Source organism: Mercenaria mercenaria, chromosome 1 (genome assembly GCF_021730395.1).
Source record: "Mercenaria mercenaria strain notata chromosome 1, MADL_Memer_1, whole genome shotgun sequence".
NCBI lineage: Eukaryota > Metazoa > Mollusca > Bivalvia > Venerida > Veneridae > Mercenaria > Mercenaria mercenaria.
The window spans coordinates 77,350,597-77,370,024 of NC_069361.1; the positions used below are offsets into that span (position 1 = coordinate 77,350,597).

At 35.0% G+C, this 19,428-nt stretch overlaps 1 protein-coding gene across 10 annotated transcripts; it reads right to left on the reverse strand.

Annotated features, from left to right (window-relative positions):
- Nucleotides 1-711: 711 nt before the first annotated feature.
- Nucleotides 712-18,201, reverse strand: LOC123564988 (solute carrier family 49 member 4 homolog). Of its 10 annotated transcripts, XM_053551617.1 has the most exons (16): nt 18,039-18,197; nt 14,896-15,039; nt 12,574-12,896; nt 10,970-11,301; nt 9,936-10,041; nt 9,124-9,214; nt 8,457-8,620; nt 8,086-8,113; nt 7,701-7,783; nt 6,988-7,032; nt 6,510-6,639; nt 5,922-6,030; nt 4,459-4,526; nt 3,907-4,025; nt 3,363-3,545; nt 712-2,206 (listed from the first exon to the last, which is right to left on the reverse strand). In XM_053551617.1, exons 3-16 carry the CDS (start codon nt 12,881-12,883, stop codon nt 2,073-2,075), a joined length of 1,902 nt encoding a protein of 633 aa, XP_053407592.1. In that variant the 5' UTR covers nt 12,884-12,896; nt 14,896-15,039; nt 18,039-18,197; the 3' UTR covers nt 712-2,072. The 10 variants fall into 10 exon arrangements, 9 of the variants coding, with proteins under 9 accessions (XP_053407592.1, XP_053407588.1, XP_053407596.1 ...); XM_053551613.1 differs by having other exon boundaries at nt 3,435-3,545; nt 12,574-15,039; nt 18,039-18,200; XM_053551621.1 differs by lacking the exon at nt 14,896-15,039 and having other exon boundaries at nt 18,039-18,198.
- Between the last annotated feature and the right edge of the window lie 1,227 nt (nt 18,202-19,428).

Consider the following 19,428-nt stretch of genomic DNA (forward strand, 5'->3'; position numbering starts at 1 on the left):
TCCAAATATTTTCAATTTGAATCCCCGTGGCCGTGCACGTCTACAAGTCGGGCTTTGTTCTTTTCACTGTATAATTTGAACAATCGTAGAACGTGCATACTTCATTACCTACCGGCACATCGAAGGTCATGTGTGACACTAGCACAGACACTCCAGGTTTAAAACAAATGATGAACAACACCATAATTCCTGACTTTTTGAGTTTGTGTCATCAGCTACATGTATTACGAACGCATGGATTCCGACCAATATCACTTTGACGCATTAAAACAGCGATAAAACCTGTTTACCGTTATCATTCCGGACCGCGTAATCAGAAAAAAAAAATTTTTTTCGGCGATTTTTATGTACGTGCGGGCGGGTGAATTTTTCTTTTCTTTTTCTCGGGAATGAAATCATTGATGCGGTAGTTCCGACGAACGACAAATCAATTTGGTATGGCCTAATAATAATCTAACAATATATGTACATATTTAACATGTTTTCAGGGAAAGGAGTCGGATAAGCTGCTCTGTAACTTCAAAGATTTCGTCCACCAGTGACCTAACTAACTATATTTGTCACAATGTTGTTTATCTTACAAAAATAAATACTGTATTATTTAAACTAACGCTTAAGACGACGACTGACAATTTTATTTTTGCTGTATTTTATACATAAATAAAAAAGCATTTCACTTGTGTGGATAAATGTTAAATAAAAACACTTCCGTTGTTCGGGTTTTCAAATTTTATTATGCAAGTAGTAATGCAGTTAGAATATGGCACGATCAAACCTTTTGAAACAGGTGCATGAATAGGTTTAAACAAATATGTAACAAACATAATTATATTCAATAACAGATACATACAAATTAAAATATCCCAAATATATATACAGCAATGAAACGAAGCTTCGGCTTCCAAGAAACAATTAAATAACAGACAATTATGCGTGCAAAAATTAAATGTGCGTAATTTATGCTAGAAGCACACCATGTAAAAAAACAAACAAGAAAACATGTAAACTATATACAAGAACGGCAATTATATATACTTATGTAAATGAGATGATTATACATAGATTGTCTCTCAACTACATTAATTTATAGTTAAAGTGTTCGTCTGCCCTAAGTTCAGTTCGTCTGCTCTGAGACATGTTCGCGAAACTAGCAACAGATCTGATGCCGCCACAAAATATTGTCTAAAAGCTAGTTTATCTTTGTTCAACAGATATCAATTTATCCTTTAAATATTTATCCGATAATAGCTAATTTAGCTGCTATAACAGCTCATCTGCTAAATGATAGCTGCTAACAGTTCAGTTACTTGATGTTTTACTTTGACAGCTACCAACAGCGAAAGTTCTATAAATAGTATTTAGTTAAGCGAAATGTTTATATAATATTTTTTGGAAGTTGCTAACAAATTTCTGCTAATGGTTGGACTGCTCACGTGACATGTTTATTAACAGATCTTCGTCTAAGTAGTTACCTGATCAATAAAAGTTCGTTAAATTAACAGCTTAAACATTTGGCTGATAATAATTTATACAGCTGCTAACAGTTTATCTGCTAAATAGTTATCTGAAAATAGCTCATTTAGCTGCTAAATGATCATCGAGTAAATGTTTATCTGAAAATAATTTATTTAGCTGCTAGAAGTTTATCTGCTGACTGTATATCTTAGAATAGCTATTTCATCTGCTTATCATGAGTTTATCCACTAGATGTTATCCGAAAATAGTGTGTTTAAATCTGTTTGTAGTTTACCGGCTAAATGTTTATGAGAGAATTGTTAGTTCATCTGCTTATAGTTTATCTGCTAAATGTTTATGAGAGAACTGTTAGTTCATCTGCTTATAGTTTATCTGCTAAATGTTTATGAGAGAATTGTTAGTTCATCTGCTTATAGTTTTTCTGCTAAATGTTTATCCAAGAAGAGTTTAGTTTCTAACAGTTACTATACCAAATGTGTACGTAATAATTATGAAAGTTCAGTTACTAACAGTTAATATGCTAAAGGTTTAACGGAGAATACACGGTTGAGGTGCTAGCAGTTTATTTGCAAATAGTAAGTTCAGCTGCTCACAGTTCATCTGTCTTTGTCTGTCACTGAAGTAACTCTTATATCTACATCAGCTCTACGATATTTTTCTCTTAAGAACGTTAGGCAAATAATACTGGTTGCCAGCACTCCAACAAACGTCCAGTTCATCCACGTGACACCTGAAAGATTAAACATACAAACATAGTAGAAAATTGAATAAACACATACCTTTATACCTCATGAAGGCCAACAAAAACAAAATTTGTATGAACTACAGTTCGAGTAGTGCGGCGTTTGGTCAAATCGACACGGCAGTTTAAGCTAAGCGGTCCAGACGAACTTTGTACGGACAAAAAAGAGGTACGGACAGGCAGACCAAACTTCTCCAATATCTATTGACATATGAAGCCTGCCAAAAAGCCTGTCAATGCTATTACCCGACAATAAATCATCAAGAATGATTTCAACAATAACAATATTGTAATGTCCAACAAATGAGGATAACTAAAAAAATAAATAATGTAACATTAAATTTCTGATAACAAACGCATGTCTACTTAATGTTGATAACTTATTACGAAGTTCATTTGAATCGGGAATGAAAATGTAATATTGTCCAAAAATTGGACACAGCTAAACGAAAGTTGTAATCGGACAAGACAGTCCGACAGTATGCGCATGTCTACTTCATATTGATGATGTATAACAAGTTTCGTTTCAATTTGGTGGAACTTTTAGGGAGAGTTGAGTAAAATGGTGCAAATATAACTGTGATAGTGTAAAGTCCAAAAAGGACTCAATGATAAAAATATCGGACACAGACGTCTCGACAATATATGCATGCCCTCTTCATGTTCATGACGTACACTAAGTTTCGTTTGAAATGGATGGAAAGTGAAGGAGGAGATTAGCACACAGGAATGTGTGACGGACAGACACAATGACAATGACGGACGGACAGTTCAAACCATATGCCTCCCATGTCTTCTACGACGGGGACGTAAAATACGATTGTCATTTCAGACACCAGTGTACACTAAACTCTTGACATGTAAATATACAATAAACCATGTATGAGGGTTTTTTTCTGAAGTTCTGACTTTGCAAGGTTGTAACTTCTATTAAATCGATGTTTTTTGTATTCTTGTATGTCAGTCTGTTAAACATAAGATCTGTTATCATTGTCGAGATATAGTAAAATGTTTACAAGTAATAGCTGTTAACATTTTACACGCATGGTTGAGGCGCGGCACATGTGACGCTGACGTCACGTAAAACTTGCGTTTTTTGACACAGTTTACCGCATAAATTTTGGTACCTGGTAGGAATGCATACCTATATTTGGAATGAATTTGATAAGAAGAAATATCACAGCTGCAGCATTTATTTCCAGGCTGATGAACGTACCAATGATGCCTTCATGTATGGGATATCCGCATTCACAAGCCATCTCGTAACACAGTGGTAGAGCTGCATTCATCATGAAACCGAGCGCCGAGATAGATACGGCAAATAATGCTGAAAAATAAACACCCAGGAATTGCTGGCTGCCATACTGGTATTTTTTTCATAGGTGGACAAAGTTGAAAAGTAAAGAGTGAAATATCCGCTTGAGAAATTATGAATTTTCAATACGAAAATACAAAAAATAAACAATAGTTATTGCTGTCACCACTCAGCGACACGGCCGCACATACGAATTACTAGTACAGTACTGCTTTATCGAGTTTGGAAGTCAGTGTAAGAACTGTTAATTCAAACCTTGGATCCCAGCTTTCCAAGCAAGAAAATTCGATATTTTGTACAATGAATTCATATAGATTAAAAATGTATAACAAAATAATTTGTATGTTTAACTATATTGTATCACTTACATTACCTATTGATCTAGGGAGGTAGCCTATTCTCATACAAGTTATCCAAACAATGATTAATAGCGCAAGAAGGAAAACTAACATAACAAATAATTTTAGACGACGCTGGAACCGATCGGCAATCCTGAAAATGAAAAAAATACAAATTATTTGGTTGATGGCTACCAGGTACGAGGCAAGGAGATTAATTTTATGTACAGACACTTTTATGCGAAGCTGGCTGGCCACGAATCTGATAACGACGTTTAAGGTAACTGAAAACCATCTGTACCATTAGGTCACTTTGCAAATCAGTATAAGCGGCACTTAGTATGCATGAACAACTTCGAATTACTGCAAATTCAACGCAACTACGGGGTCCTATTGACGCCATCCTTCTTTGTATATGTAACCGACCAAAATAAAGGCCATAACCAATGTGTGAGGCAGGACTACTGCAAATAAATCGCCTCTAAATTGGCCTATGCACGGAATTTAATAAAATCTTTTATCTAAGCATTAAATTTAGGCTGCTAACACATTACATGAATAACCATTTTGTTATTTCATATACATACCTTCCTATGGCTATCCCACCGACCACTCCAGCTATCGATGCATAAAAGCCAAATAAACCAGATTGACTCTGAAAGTAAGACAAATGATAAATAATGAAAATTATACGACGACTGTGTATTTTTTCTACACATTTGGCCTAGAATAAAATTTTGTTATATATGTCAGTACAATACACTTCTATGCGACGAGTTTCATCCATGTTCGAAATCACCTTCCCAGCGTTTTATACAGTTCATGCCGAAAATTAATCTGTGAGGTGCCTAAATCATGTAAATTTACATGCGATATTCCGTATTTATTCCTTATGAAAATTCATCCTTGAAATGCCTATAATATGAAACGCATTTATCTGTGATATGCTGAATTCATGTAAATGTTCTTGTGAGATACCTAATTCATACAAATTTACATGCGAGATTCCGTATTTATTCCTTATGAAAATTCATCCTTGAAATGCCTTTAATATGAAACGCATTTATCTGTGATATGCTGAATTCATGTAAATGTTCTTGTGAGATACCTAATTCATACAAATTTACATGCGAGATTCAGTATTTATTCCTTATGAAAATTCATCCTTGAAATGCCTATAATATGAAACGCATTTATCTGTGATATGCTGAATTCATGTAAATGTTCTTGTGAGATACCTAATTCATACAAATTTACATGCGAGATTCCGTATTTATTCCTTATGAAAATTCATCCTTGAAATGCCTTAATATGAAACGCATTTATCTGTGATATGCTGAATTCATGTAAATGTTCTTGTGAGATACCTAATTCATACAAATTTACATGCGAGATTCCGTATTTATTCCTTATGAAAATTCATCCTTGAAATGCCTTTAATATGAAACGCATTTATCTGTGATATGCTGAATTCATGTAAATGTTCTTGTGAGATACCTATATTGTAATTCATACAAATTTACATGCGAGATTCCGTATTTATTCCTTATGAAAATTCATCCTTGAAATGCCTATAATATGAAACGCATTTATCTGTGATATGCTGAATTCATGTAAATGTTCTTGTGAGATACCTAATTCATACAAATTTACATGCGAGATTCCGTATTTATTCCTTATGAAAATTCATCCTTGAAATGCCTATAATATGAAACGCATTTATCTGTGATATGCTGAATTCATGTAAATGTTCTTGTGAGATACCTATATTGTAATTCATACAAATTTACACGCGAGATTCAGTATTTATTCCTTATGAAAATTCATCCTTGAAATGCCTATAATATGAAACGCATTTATCTGTGATATGCTGAATTCATGTAAATGTTCTTGTGAGATACCTAATTCATACAAATTTACATGCGAGATTCCGTATTTATTCCTTATGAAAATTCATCCTTGAAATGCCTATAATATGAAACGCATTTATCTGTGATATGCTGAATTCATGTAAATGTTCTTGTGAGATACCTAATTCATACAAATTTACCTGTGAGATGCCTATTTCATGTAAATTTACATTAACAAGACCCATCCAATTTCCATACACTGCCCAAGGTACTGCGCATGACATTGCAGCTAGAAGTATTAATGGTTGTCTACAAAGTAAAAAGGTGTAAGCCGTATAGATTATACAATTTGATAGCCTGTTATTGCTGTTCAAACATGCTCAATATATATATTTTAAGTTACAATACTGAAGTATTATGAGAGTAATTTTCGTGGATTGTGTGCTTGGATAGCCCATGCAATAATATCCCAACGAACAAGAAAAGTGCAGTTTATGTTATCTTTAAAAATCCTTACACTGATACATCCATTTTTGCCGAAACTACCTAATGTCAGCCGATGAAATTAAAATATTTCACAGTAAAGTATTTTCAAGTTTTCAAAAAATGTCAGTTGAACATAAACCGTTTGCTCCATTACAACTAAATTAAAAAAAATTACTGTGTAGAAATATTTTTCATTACATTATCTAAGTCATCACTACTATATTCATCACATGAACTTTAAATTAGCTTTAAATTATTATTTACATAACATGCAGAAATAAATAACATATTCGTTATCGTACTTGATAACTGTACATAATCCCTGAGTAAAATTAATTCTTTCCTCTCTTGCAGATCTGCTAGGCGGTGTGGGAGGTTTGGCTGGGAAATATACTAGTGTGATAATAAATAATAAAGCACCCACACCAAATTCTGAAAGAAAAAAAAAACATTTAAATTAATAACATGTAATATTACAAAAGATAAAACATACATATATTTGTACATCGCGGTGAATTATTACAAGATATATAAATATAAATAACCGGTCCGTAGTATTTGTTATATTGCCGGTCTATATTCTACTCATGTCTTAACTAAATGTTTAAAAAAAAGTCGTGAATGTCATGTAATAATTAAAACACTTACTGCATAACTTGTTGGTCAGTAGTCAAAACTATTAGCCCCCGGTCATTCTGGCCACTGGCTATAGTTTTGACTATTGACGGGTAGGTCATTCAACAAGTGTAGGCTTTCTGTACATGACTGTATATGACTTACCAATCATTGTAAGGATCCATATTTGGTGAGAAATAGTTTTCACATCTGAAAATCACAATATATTATTCAGTAAATCATTTGTATATTGTAAGCATGCTGCTAAATTGAAGCAGCTCTGGGATTTAGTATCTGATCAATGGACATTTTGATTAATTTCTAACTGAGGAATGATCATACTGGTTCAGTTGAGTAATGCACTCATATTGGCGTTATTTATCCTGTAAATCCATATCCAGCCATCACTGATCCCTTATTATTTGTTTTTAATATCAACACAGATTCTATATCGTTTTGGACATCGGATACCGCTGTGGCTGACTTAAGACTTTATAAGAAACTCACACATAAACGGAAAATTAATGGCTAATTAATGGCATTTAAACATTCATTTTACTCATATCACAAAATATATTGATGTGGTTCGTATTTTCATATCAATGAAAAACGGACCTTTGTCGAACCTATCTGCCTATCTGCTCACCGTGGGGCATCAGCTGCAAAATTATACAAATAAACATATAAAACAAGGGTATGAGCTCAGTATCGTTGACATTACACTGAGTATTGATTATATAGGTATAAAAATAGACTGGAAACTGAAACAGGAGAGTGAGTTTCGTGTCTTAGTACTGGGTGTTTTATTTTCTATTTTCTTGTTAAATAAAATATACAAGTTTTCAAAAACAGCCTAACGTTTGTGACTGCATGCATACCTGACAGATCAGTGTCGTTATTCCAGGTTGTATTCGACAATTCCGAGAACAGGAAACTTTTATCTGTAGTTGTGCTGTTTTCACTGAAACATGTGATAATTCAGGGTTAAGAAAATATAAGCACAGAATTCAAAAACGAAATGAAGGTAAAAAGATGGAAATATTGGATAATAAATTAACTGATTCATATAGAATCGAAACTATCTTTAATTAAAGGCTTTGCCAAGTTCCATATTGACCATACCGTTATAATGACAAAATCGTTTGAATCAATTATTCGTTTTTTCGAACAAATAGGGGAGGGGGGAAATCAGGTATATAATATATTTCATCTTTACGACTGATTAACGTCAATCAAAGGAGAAAAAAAAACAATGTAACATACCTGTTTGGCTCGTTGACAAGATTGGGACCTGAAATGTACAAATATTTACTGTTTCTTTCTTTAAGGAATACAAACATAAAAATGAGCCTTATATACGATACCTTATACAAAATAACGCCTTTCATTTTAATTTGCAGTAAAAACAGCAGTAGCAAGAAGCGAAAGGAATAGTATAAGTGCAAAATCAGTGAAAGAAAGTATTTCCGGCATTCAGACATGAGCACAAGATAAAATCTATTTTCGGTACATGTTCTGCTGACATTGACTTTCTTTTCTATTAGCGCAGAACTATTCTTGTTCCGCAGTTAGTATTAATGTGAATGTGAAACACACATGACTCAGTTCAGTTCCGTTTAATTACTTGTGCATACCAAGCATAAATGCGACTATACTGCCTAGAGAATTTGAAATGACGCCTATAGCAGTTGCAGTAGCTCTTTCGTTGATAGGGAACCAGGTCTCAGATAATGCTGCGGGAATCACCTGAGTAATACTTCCGGCCAGACCATTGCAAAACTGACCAGCGCCGATTAATCTGAAATAATCAAGCCATGACAGGCAAAACAAATTTAACAAGTCAGTTAAGACGTGAAGCAATATGACTAAAGTGCACCATCTTCCTTAAATGTAACAATGCAGTTATGAGATTGAGCGTGGAGTGTCAGCAACTTGCACAAAACGTTTTGTACCGCCACTTCTCATCTTAATAAAAAATACTTGTGAAAAAGCAGGCCCGCATTCCTAACAGTATTGTTCAACTTCGTACCTCTAAGTACCGTCAACGTATGACGCAACATAAAACTTACGTTTCGTCACAGCAAAAATATATAAAGAAATATCTTAGCTAATGCTAATTTGCGTTAATACTTTTTTATCTTCATCTGATATACATGTATTTAAAAGTAAATATAAATTTATTTACTGGAGACATTCATCAGAATGGTATTCTCTTCTATTTAGCTTTTACCGGATATGTTTGATTAATTATCCATTAACTGCAATTTTAACAGTTCCTTGGTATTTCGAATAACCGCTTACATTGTTCCAATTGTTTTGTCTCTGCTTATTGGTCTCAGTCCAGCTCCGATCGCAAGTAAGAAGCTACATACAACCATTGACACACGTAAACCTGAATACAGAGAATTTCCGTACACTCAGTTCCAAAAAGTTAATTTCAACATTTCTTTATATCGTATTATAACTAATATACGAATACAATTTGCTATTCAAACATTTATAGATTATTAGATTTTTATTGAGAAGCATGCACGGAAATATTTCGCGACTACAGTATAGGGTGAAATATTATTTTGCGTAGGAACGAGTTCATATTTCTAGATGCAAAGCTTATATACGAAACTAAACTTCAGTAACCATTATTACATTTGTATATAACGGATACACATTTGCTCTTTTGCTTTAATTCAATTAAAAATATCTCCGTCAATCAATTTCCAACTTTACGACATACTTTAAAATGACGTCAAAAGTGACGTCACGCACCCAAAAAGAAATATGAACGTCAATGTAGAAACATATTGACGTCTCAGGTCCTATTGTAGGTAAGAGATTGACAAAACGTACATAATAATATACTTTATAACCACCTGTACATACAGGCATGTTACAAATTATTTTTGATATGCTTTAATTAAAAGACATTATAAGTTAAAAACATCATTCTTTCAGTATTTTGGGTAAAATACTTCCTGGTATAAATTTAGAAATATAATCAAACCCTGTATCTTTGATGTTTGTTCATGTTATTGAGAGAATTACTTATCGGACTTGTAAACACATACATAGACTGGGCATTGAAAAATTGACCAAAAACGGAATTAATTGCATACCTTTACCACTGATCACGTGACCTGTAAACAGCGCAGGTAACAGGACACCAATATTCCCGCAGTTGATTATAATAAAAACCATTGTTGTGTCCCAACCGTACACAAACTGCAAATATATAGAGGATATTTGTTTGTTTCAGTGGAATATCAATCTTATTTCACAAGTGAGCATCGAGTGAAAATGACTTTTTGGTGCTCCGACCAGAATCAACTCTCCTAGTCCGAGTATGACGTCATGAGTTTTTCCTACTGTGAACTTACCCAGCGGACATATATCAGCTGTCCTCATATTGTACCACCTGAATAATCAGTTGTTTATTAAGTTATATCTTATGAACGTGCGCAGTTTAACCAAAGGTTTGATAATGAACACGTTATGATTACAACCTTGAATTTGGATGTATGTTCTACTTATCTGACACTACTAGTACTTCCAGGTACACTTACATTGTAATATAGGCCTATAGTATATTATTATATACTTACTGAATGACTTGCCAGCAGATGGTTTTGACTTATAACCGGTTAGTCATTCGACAAGTGTTTTATTATGTGATATCAAAAATAAATTTTTGCACTTTTGTTTTTCCTTCACGTTTTGAAATTAGCCCAGTAAAACTTAGTGTTGAACAACAGACTGGTTAATATCAACCGGCGATATGAATATGGAGTCCTGTAATAACATTTATATATTTTAGGTTTATTAAATATATGAGCCGCGCCATAAGAAAACCAACAAAGTGTGTTTGCGACCAGCATGGATCCAGACCAGCCTGCGGATCGCAAAGCCACTATGTTGGTTTTCTCATGGCGCGGCTCATATTACGCGCATATTAAACAATCTGAAGGACGGACAGTCAGAACTTGTTTTTCGACCCATTTATCCTTTGGTTAAAAATCTTTGTCAAAATCGGTATAATAATTATATGTCAATCAAATATTATCAAATCATATTAAAGATTTGAATATTCTAAAAATATACTTTGTTCGTTATCAGTCTATCATCCAGTCGGACTATATAATAATTTGCCTACCTTAGCTGATTCAGCAATGGGACCCCAAGTTCCCCATACCGCATTTTGAAGCGTGACGCACAAGCTGAGTACAAGCAGAATGTACCATCTTCTTCTGTACAAAATAACGGCACCGTCCCGGCTAGGAATATTGCTTTTGGGCCGGTTGGCGTCAATACGCGTGCTGTAGTCATGGTAATCGCTACTGCTGTCTTGATATGTGACATTGATATTTGCGTCGATTGCACTTCCGGGATGCGAACAGACGATATTTTCCTCATTATCTTCATCGCCATAATCATAATTAGCCGAGTGTCTACCGCTGGTAATTAAAGGTTCCCTCTCCGCCATAGCTATATAATGAAGTCGTACCGTAGTACATAACTAGAAAAACCTATACTGAAATATTGGTTCATAAACAAAGCAATTATCATATCTCCTTCAGACCATAAAGTTAGATTAGTATCTGATAGTGCAATTAATAAATAGAACATAGTTTCAACACAGAAAAATTAAATTAACGCTATTCCTTAAGGCAATTAAAAAGTAGACTTTGCTTAAAAATCAAATTTATGTCCAATTTAATATGAATAAATGTAGGGTCAATAATGTGAAATTTATCTTTATTCAACCCCATTATCACAATATTAACAGATGCTGATAAAATCTGAGTGAAGTTTATAACCAACTTCTATACTATGCATTATCGTCATTTTCTTCATCCTTCCGATGGTACAACTAAAGGTCAGAGACCACCAATTAAAAAAAATGTACACGGTACTTACTGGCAATAAGGTAATCATATACTAGGAATAAGGTAAGATTTAGTCTGTTCTAATTGGTCAGTAATGTAACTAACCCCCAAAAATAATTGTACAGTATCTTATTATAGATTTAACAGTATTCGTTACATTTGACATTCGATGTGTATTAAAAATAGATTCATGGAACGGTTTTCTCCCGGAATGCCAACGATGTAAATAGATTGTGGGGGTGTGGGTGGGGGGGGGGGGGTCATAACATTCACGCGAAACGACTCAAATAAAGTATAACTATTCATATGTTTTTCGCCCATTATCTTTGTGGAATTGACACAGCTCTTAAAAGTGTGGTTAGATTTATGGAAGGTCGTACACGACATACTGATATAAAAGAAGTCTATGAGAAAAAAATTGGTGGTGTGTAACCTTTAACCATCATTGCTGAGTGTTGCAGAAAGCTGACAAAAGTGCGACTTTAAAGTTAACCTTTCGAAACGTCTGGAAAAAAGTTTTAATCTTAAACAATACTTCTATTAAGTGCGAGTAAAAACGGCATGGCATCCCGTACGTTTCAGTCGGAAGCATTACAATATCTTTATAAAACCCGACTCTTTGTATGGCTTCTTCATTACCATAGTCTTATTAAATAAAATATTCTAAGGAAAGGGTTAAATCTTCGACGCAAAAACTTGGCTATATGCGAAGTGATGCCATATTGTTATTTTCCTCCTTTCTCTATGCGACTGTCGGTGCTTGTATAATGCATAATGGTGCAAATTACTTGACCTCTTATAAATCGTGCACTAGACTATAATACTAATATGTTCAACACCAAAATCGTCTATGTACAAATGAATAACTTACGACGATCAATCTTTTCTTGTTGACTTTGTTTTTCATCATCTCTTTCTTCAGGACACGTTTTCAAAAGGTTGGCTCTGTCTTCAGCCGCATCCCCCAATGGATTATTCAGTACTTCATTCTCAAGTAACCCATTTAAATTATTACTGTCATCATCAACTTTTGTTTGCCCTTCATCTTTGCCCTCTTCCGTAACATGAACATTAAACGCCTGTCCCGGTTGTGAATCATCCGTCTGATTTCCTTCAGTCTCGCCAGCATTATCCGACAACGATTTATCATTGTCAGTAGCATTACTGTTTACCTTACTCATTTTCAGGCATGCCCTAATCGAGATTTTCAGCTTACTTCGACGCGTACTGCAGACCACGGACTGCGAACATACAATAGGGGTGTTCTCAAACTGTATATACATTTTTATGCAAAACTGAACAGCGGCATATTTAGCAAGTAATACTATCCGAGAAAAGACAGTTATAAGATTTATAAATATCCTTTGTATTGTATATTTGAATTACCGATTTTGTCATGAATTTTGTCTTACAAGCATTCTTAACAGCGTGGGCGCATTAAAAATATATCCTTTTATCTTTTATAGTCAATTCCGTGAGGTTCTAGCCAGTATTCGTTAGCAGTGAAAACGGCTGATTATTCAACGATCAACATACCTTTTATTCAAGGATGAACCAATGACCAGCTAGTAAGGAGACAGACCCGCTTCCCCTGTGCCTCAAGAGGTTCGCCTTTTTTAAATTAGGGAATCAAACAGCATATGTTACAAGTTAGTTGAATATTTGGTATCAAAGAATGTATGCAGTGATTTTGGAAACATAGTTTCGTATTATTGCACTCGGGTCGCTGAAATGCTATTGTACAACGCACACTTTTGAATATGCACGATACAAAGCGTGACAGTTTAATGCACCGCGGAGAAAAGTGTTTTATACATGTATATTCTGAACTATTTCAAACCCTACAAATTCATTTCAATACGGTACTGAATTAATTCAGTTTTTTCCGGTCACGTTATCAGGATATAAAAGATGGCTACATTGTAATTTTTTAAACCAATATATACCGAGAGTTTTGATGAGCTTAAATATTTGTCCAAGTTCCCCAAAGCCGAGTATCTACACAGACCATATGTATGCATGTATACTAAGCTGGTTGCATAAAATGACCACACATAATTGCTCAAATGGTGTCAAAAATATAATTTCGTTGACAATTCTGTGCATGCACTGGCTATAAAACAGTTTTTTATGCCCCCGAAGGGAGGCATATAGTTTTTGAACCGTCTGTCGGTCTGTCAGTCTGTCCGCAATTTTCGTGTCCGGTCCATATCTTTGTGATTGATGGATGGATTTTCAAATAACTTGGCATGAATGTGTACCACAGTAAGACGACGTGTCGCGCGCAAGACCAAGGTCCGTAGCTCAAAGGTCAAGGTCACACTTAGACGTTAAAGGTCATATTTTATGATAGTGCATTGATGGGCGTGTCCGGTCCATATCTTTGTCATTCATGCATGGGTTTTAAAATTATTGGGCATGAATGTGTACCACAGTAAGACGACGTGTCGCGCGCAAGACCCAGGTCCGTAGGTCAAAGGTCCTAAACTCTAACATCGGCCATAACTATTCATTCAAAGTGCCATCGGGGGCATGTGTCATCCTATGGAGACAGCTCTTGTTGAATATGATCTGAATTTGACCTTGGACGCGTCCCATGCCTAATGTTCACCAAACATATTCGGTCTCCGCTGGGTTTTAGATCGACATTTTGAAAGCCAGTTTTAATAGTACTTAAAGATTAAATTCCTGTAGAAACTGATAATCCATACTGAGTAGTCACTTTAAGATAGTAAATTTAAAACAACTTTCAACATGCAATTCTGATATCAGATTATGTAAATACGAAGAGGCTATTTCCTTTGTTTATTTCCAAACATGCTGATACACAACTCATTCAGGATGTTTTAGCTAAAATACGGTTATTTATTGTGTCTCTTTTCGACGGGGTTGAAAGATACATGTATGAGAACTTCCTGTATGTTTAGACAAAGTGTTGAACTAAATCATTCAAGATATTTCAATAAAACTCCTATACAAACATCTGAATATTGCGATTACGTGTTTTAAATGTAGCCTGTCCACTGTCCATATATTTTCAAACGTAGGTATTGCATATAATAGCAGATAATTATATCACAATACACTAATTTGTACAGTGAAGACAAAAGTTACTACACATATAGGTAAAAGAATCATATATACTCTAAGTATGTTTTCTTTTTTGCTTTAAATATTTTGAGAAAACCCCTACTGTAAGTATGCAGTCCGCTGTCCGCAGTTTGCGTCAAAGTAAGTTGAAAATCTCTAATAGCCGTTGGAGATTCTGAGAGGATGCATTCTGTGCAAGCCTGACATCCATATCTTCTCACAAAGTCTTAATCTACTACCTGAGTACCTGAAATAAGAAAATTAAGAAATCATACACGAAGTTCTTTCAGTTTATCTAAATGATTCGTAGAATTAAAAACAATGCTCACAATAAAATATTACCAGTCCAATCTGGTTTTTCTTAGATGTAACTAAGCGTTCTCACGAAAGCTTTGCCCGAAAAGCGGGTCACTCCAGAGGTCTTGACTGCGGTTGTTTACATTTATAAGCTACGTGACGTAGTCGTGTAAGAAACGTGCACTTTAACGGAAGTAATCCTTTGAAAAAGTGTGCGACGTTACAACGTTGGCTATTCCAACATCCGTTGTTAGAAGACGTTTTTTTGTCATTTCAGAGACATATGAGCCGCGCCTTGAGAAAACCAACATAGTGGCTTCGCAACCAGCATGGATCCAGACCAGCCTGCGCATCCATGCTGTTCGCTAACAGTTTCTTCAATTCCAATAGGCTTTAAAAGCGAAAAGCATGGAGCCTGACCAGACTGCGCGGATGCACAGGCTGGTCTGGATCCATGCTGGTCGCAAACCCACTATGTTGGTTTTCTCATGGCACGGCTCATATTACTTTAAAGGAACTATAGTTTTGGTAATGTATAAAATACAATGGGCTGTTGAAAGTATACGAGTTCTGCCTTCCATACAACTTTAACAGCCCGATATCTTATACAGATTGTAATTAGAATCTACATAACCACAATTTATTTCTGAATATGCTTTAATTAATTCTTTCAGGCGATCATATCAATAAGGATCAATACATTAAAAATATACATGCGAAACTTTCTTGTGATTCATATTTACTGTACATTGGATAACTTTCGCGTTACTTTTATTTCGAAACTTGATAGAAGACTGCAGACGTAGTCCTATATATTCGCACGTTTTTAATTCATGTGTCGCTCTGGCCGTGATGATTAGTGAAAGTTTTACCTTCGCGGATAAGGGACACATTTTAAAGTATAACAGCGTAATGGGGCTAGCAGACATGTTTGTAGTAAGTTCCAGTTATTATACTTACTCTTACGTAGGACTTAATATTATACATAGTGGGTAATTATGTCGTACATAGAAGTTAGTTAGTCGTACGTATAGGAGTTAGTAAGTCGTATGTAAGATTTATTATGTCGTATGTATGTGTTAGTAAGCCCTACAATGATATTTCTTATGGTCTACGTAGGAGTAAGTTAGTTCTACATAAGAGTAAAGCGTATGCAGGATTACTTTGTCGTACGTAGGACTTAGTTAGTCATTTGTAGCAATTAGTATGTAGTGCGTAGGAGTAATTATGTCGTACGTAGGAGTTTCAAAAAATATAAAACCTAGTAGGCAAAAGTTATCGAATCATACGTACGGGTTAATAAGTCGTAAATAAGTTATTATGTCGTACGTAGGAGTAATGAAGTCGTATGTTAGAGTGGTCAAGTCGTACGTATAAGTTATTTTGTCCTGCATATGAATTGTTAAGTCGTACGTAGGTGTTAGTAGGTCGTATGTTTGTGTTAGTAAGTCGTATACATGTAGGGGTGAGTAAGGCGTTTGTAGGATAAGACGCACAAGAGTTATGTGTCCACGTAGGAGTTACTTAGTTCGGAGTCGTACCGTCGTACGTAGGACACGTCCTATAAATATATCTGCTGTCATATTCAGATAGTCTAATATCTGTCTAGTAGGGCCTATATATTCAACATGCAAACTGTGAGGGAAATCAATACTGAATGGCTACATGTTAGCTACTATACTTAACATCTGGTGCGAGATGGCACGTTTAAGGTTTTGCAGTATATCACAAAACAACAGAAATTGAACAACATCTTGACAAACAACTCATCTGTCCAATACAATGTTCTGTCCCATAGAATTGGATTCTTGAAATATTCTAAAGGAGTTGCCCCCCTTAAAAATGCCATTTGTAATGAAATAAATGTAAACAATTGTCAAAAATGATGTTTTACCTAGTTATGTTAAGTTTAAACACTGGTACAGTGTTGCAAATGCATCAAAACGAAGACATGTAACAGCTTTTAAAAATGGTGAGTTTTTAAAGGCTCTGAACTGTCTAGAAGTGTGGCTCCTTCATGCAGCCCCCTTTCCGGAATTCAATACATATATGAGTAAATTGACATTGGTTTTGTAGAATAATATACATGTTTTATATGCTGTGTAATTTTCATGCAAAACAATGCTTTCTTTCTATGATTTGTTGATGTCTCCGAAACATGGACCTAACTCAGGGCCGGTTCCAGAAAAAATTGACTGGGGGGGGGGGGGGGGGGCGCCTTTGCCTATGTTAGGGGATTCAGGGGGTCTTCCCCTGGATTTTTTTTTAAATACAGGTATGAAATGGTATCCTCAGGTGCATTTATTGGTGGGTGTACTCCCGTCGTGTTAGGGGTCATGGGGCTCTCCCCCTGGAAATTTTTGAAATACAGGCATGAAATGGTGGCCTCTGGTGCTTTTTTAGGTCTAAAATTTGTGGTATTGTAAGGGTACGTTACTCCCCTCTTGATTCGGTGGTCATGGGGCTCACCCCCGGAAAATTTGATATACAGGTATAAAAAGTGGCCTCTGGTGTTTTCTGGGTCTAAATTTTGAGAAAAAAATATTCCTTTGCCAAAATAGTAGGGTGAATCTTTGATGAGTATATGATTATAGGTCACTTCTCAGCCAACTGGGGGGGGGGGGGGGGGGGGCACGGGCCCCCTCGGTCCGACCCTGGACCCGGGCCATCTAACTCTTAAAAAATGTACGTTTGGCATTGTGTTTAAAGTAACCTGACATATAGCACTATATGACGAATAGATTATAAATGTATAATTTTTCACGGCTGTCGAGTTGAATGCATTTTAAAAAGCATAAACCTACTAACCTAGTACATGGATGCGATTACATATGACGAGTAATTAAATAACATTTTGAACTGGATATACTACAAATATCTTAAGAAAATCAAGTACTTGTTAATATATTTCCGCATAAATTCTTCTATGGTTGAACGAATAAACATTACCTGACAAGATCCGTTTTTTTTTTTTGAATAGTTTGATTATCCAAAAAGACATCTAAAGTTGATAGATAATTAAACTGTTCACAAATACACAATTTTTACTTCCTTTCAACATCACGACTAACATTGCCTTTATTTTTGTCGATACAGTCAGTAACAGATGTTGTTATTTATTATGCGCGTAGCCAGTTGGGGCGCGTGACTGGTGTGATCCCAGTTTCGACTAAATTTGTCATTTTCATTCTGTTGCAATTTGTGTGGTTCATTTTCTTTTATCTAACTGAAATACTTGATCTTCTTAAACGCCCTATGCATAGCATTATTAAAATAGGACATGGCTTTAATCAGATTGCATTTTCCTTATACTATTTCCTGCAATCCTTCCGCCACTATTTAGACAAAACATAAAATTATTTATTGCCTTGTCACATGTGAAATTAAATTGTCCAAAATTCTAAATGTATTCTAGGGAGACGGGGAGTTCTCCTATTAATGCTACGCATTGGATTTTGAAAAGTGAAGGTAAAAGATTTTTTTTAAATCTATATTTATCCTGGGATAACGGGTTTATAATTTTAATGAGAAAGTGAGAATTAGTTGTTTTTCCTATTTTTCCATTAGATATTGAAAAGCGTCAGTAAGGGGTATCGGAGGTAAACTGTCTTAATTATAAAGCTTTATATTTAACAATCGATACGTATGTCTTTCTCTATGGTGTATTGGTCAAGAACGCGGGAAAATATTTATTGCCGCGGCGGCACGGGTTCGAGTGATTTTTTCTCGATTTCACATTTTTAAAGATAGTTAGAAGCTAAATCTCATGTTCTTATGTTCAAAATATGAAGAAATTTTTATTCTAAAGAAAAAATATTTTAGTAAAAATCTGAGTCCAGTCCCTTTTAACCAGACACTTGTTGAAACGAGTCGTATGATTGGCTCTAATAAAGATAGATTGGCGGAAATGAAAATAGCAATATTACACTATTACACAGAAAGATGAATCATCAGGTCTAACTTTTAGGAAGTAGTTTGATTGACGTTTACTACATGGCATCAGAATTTTGTTTTAATTTGCACAGTTTCGCTTTGAAATTTTTGTCTTATCAGTCCAGTTTGATGAATATAGAATGGTCATTTACCGCAAACTGTGAACAGGTGATTTATATAATACGTCATGTTATAATATAATTTAGGCCCCAACCCCTTCCCAATCCAACAGTAAAGGCTCTGATACCAGCCCCGGTGACCTAGATTCAGCTTTGCGAGCTAGAAACCGTGTAATAAAAGAACTGTTTCAAAAAAAGTTCACACACTATATTAACGCAGTACAGTAATACCCGTATATGCAGTATTTAGTCCATGTCGTCTGCAAACTTCACAGTTACAAAATAAT

Coding starts and splice junctions, on each gene's coding strand:
- LOC123564988 (XM_053551611.1), bottom strand. CDS start 12,985: ATGTATATACAGTTTGAGAACACCCCTATTGTATGTTCGCAGTCCGTG. Junction 10,042..10,969: donor CCATTGCTGAATCAGCTAAG/GTAGGCAAATTA, acceptor ATATATTTGCAG/TTTGTGTACGGTTGGGACAC. Junction 7,784..8,085: donor CTTGTCAACGAGCCAAACAG/GTATGTTACATT, acceptor CACATGTTTCAG/TGAAAACAGCACAACTACAG.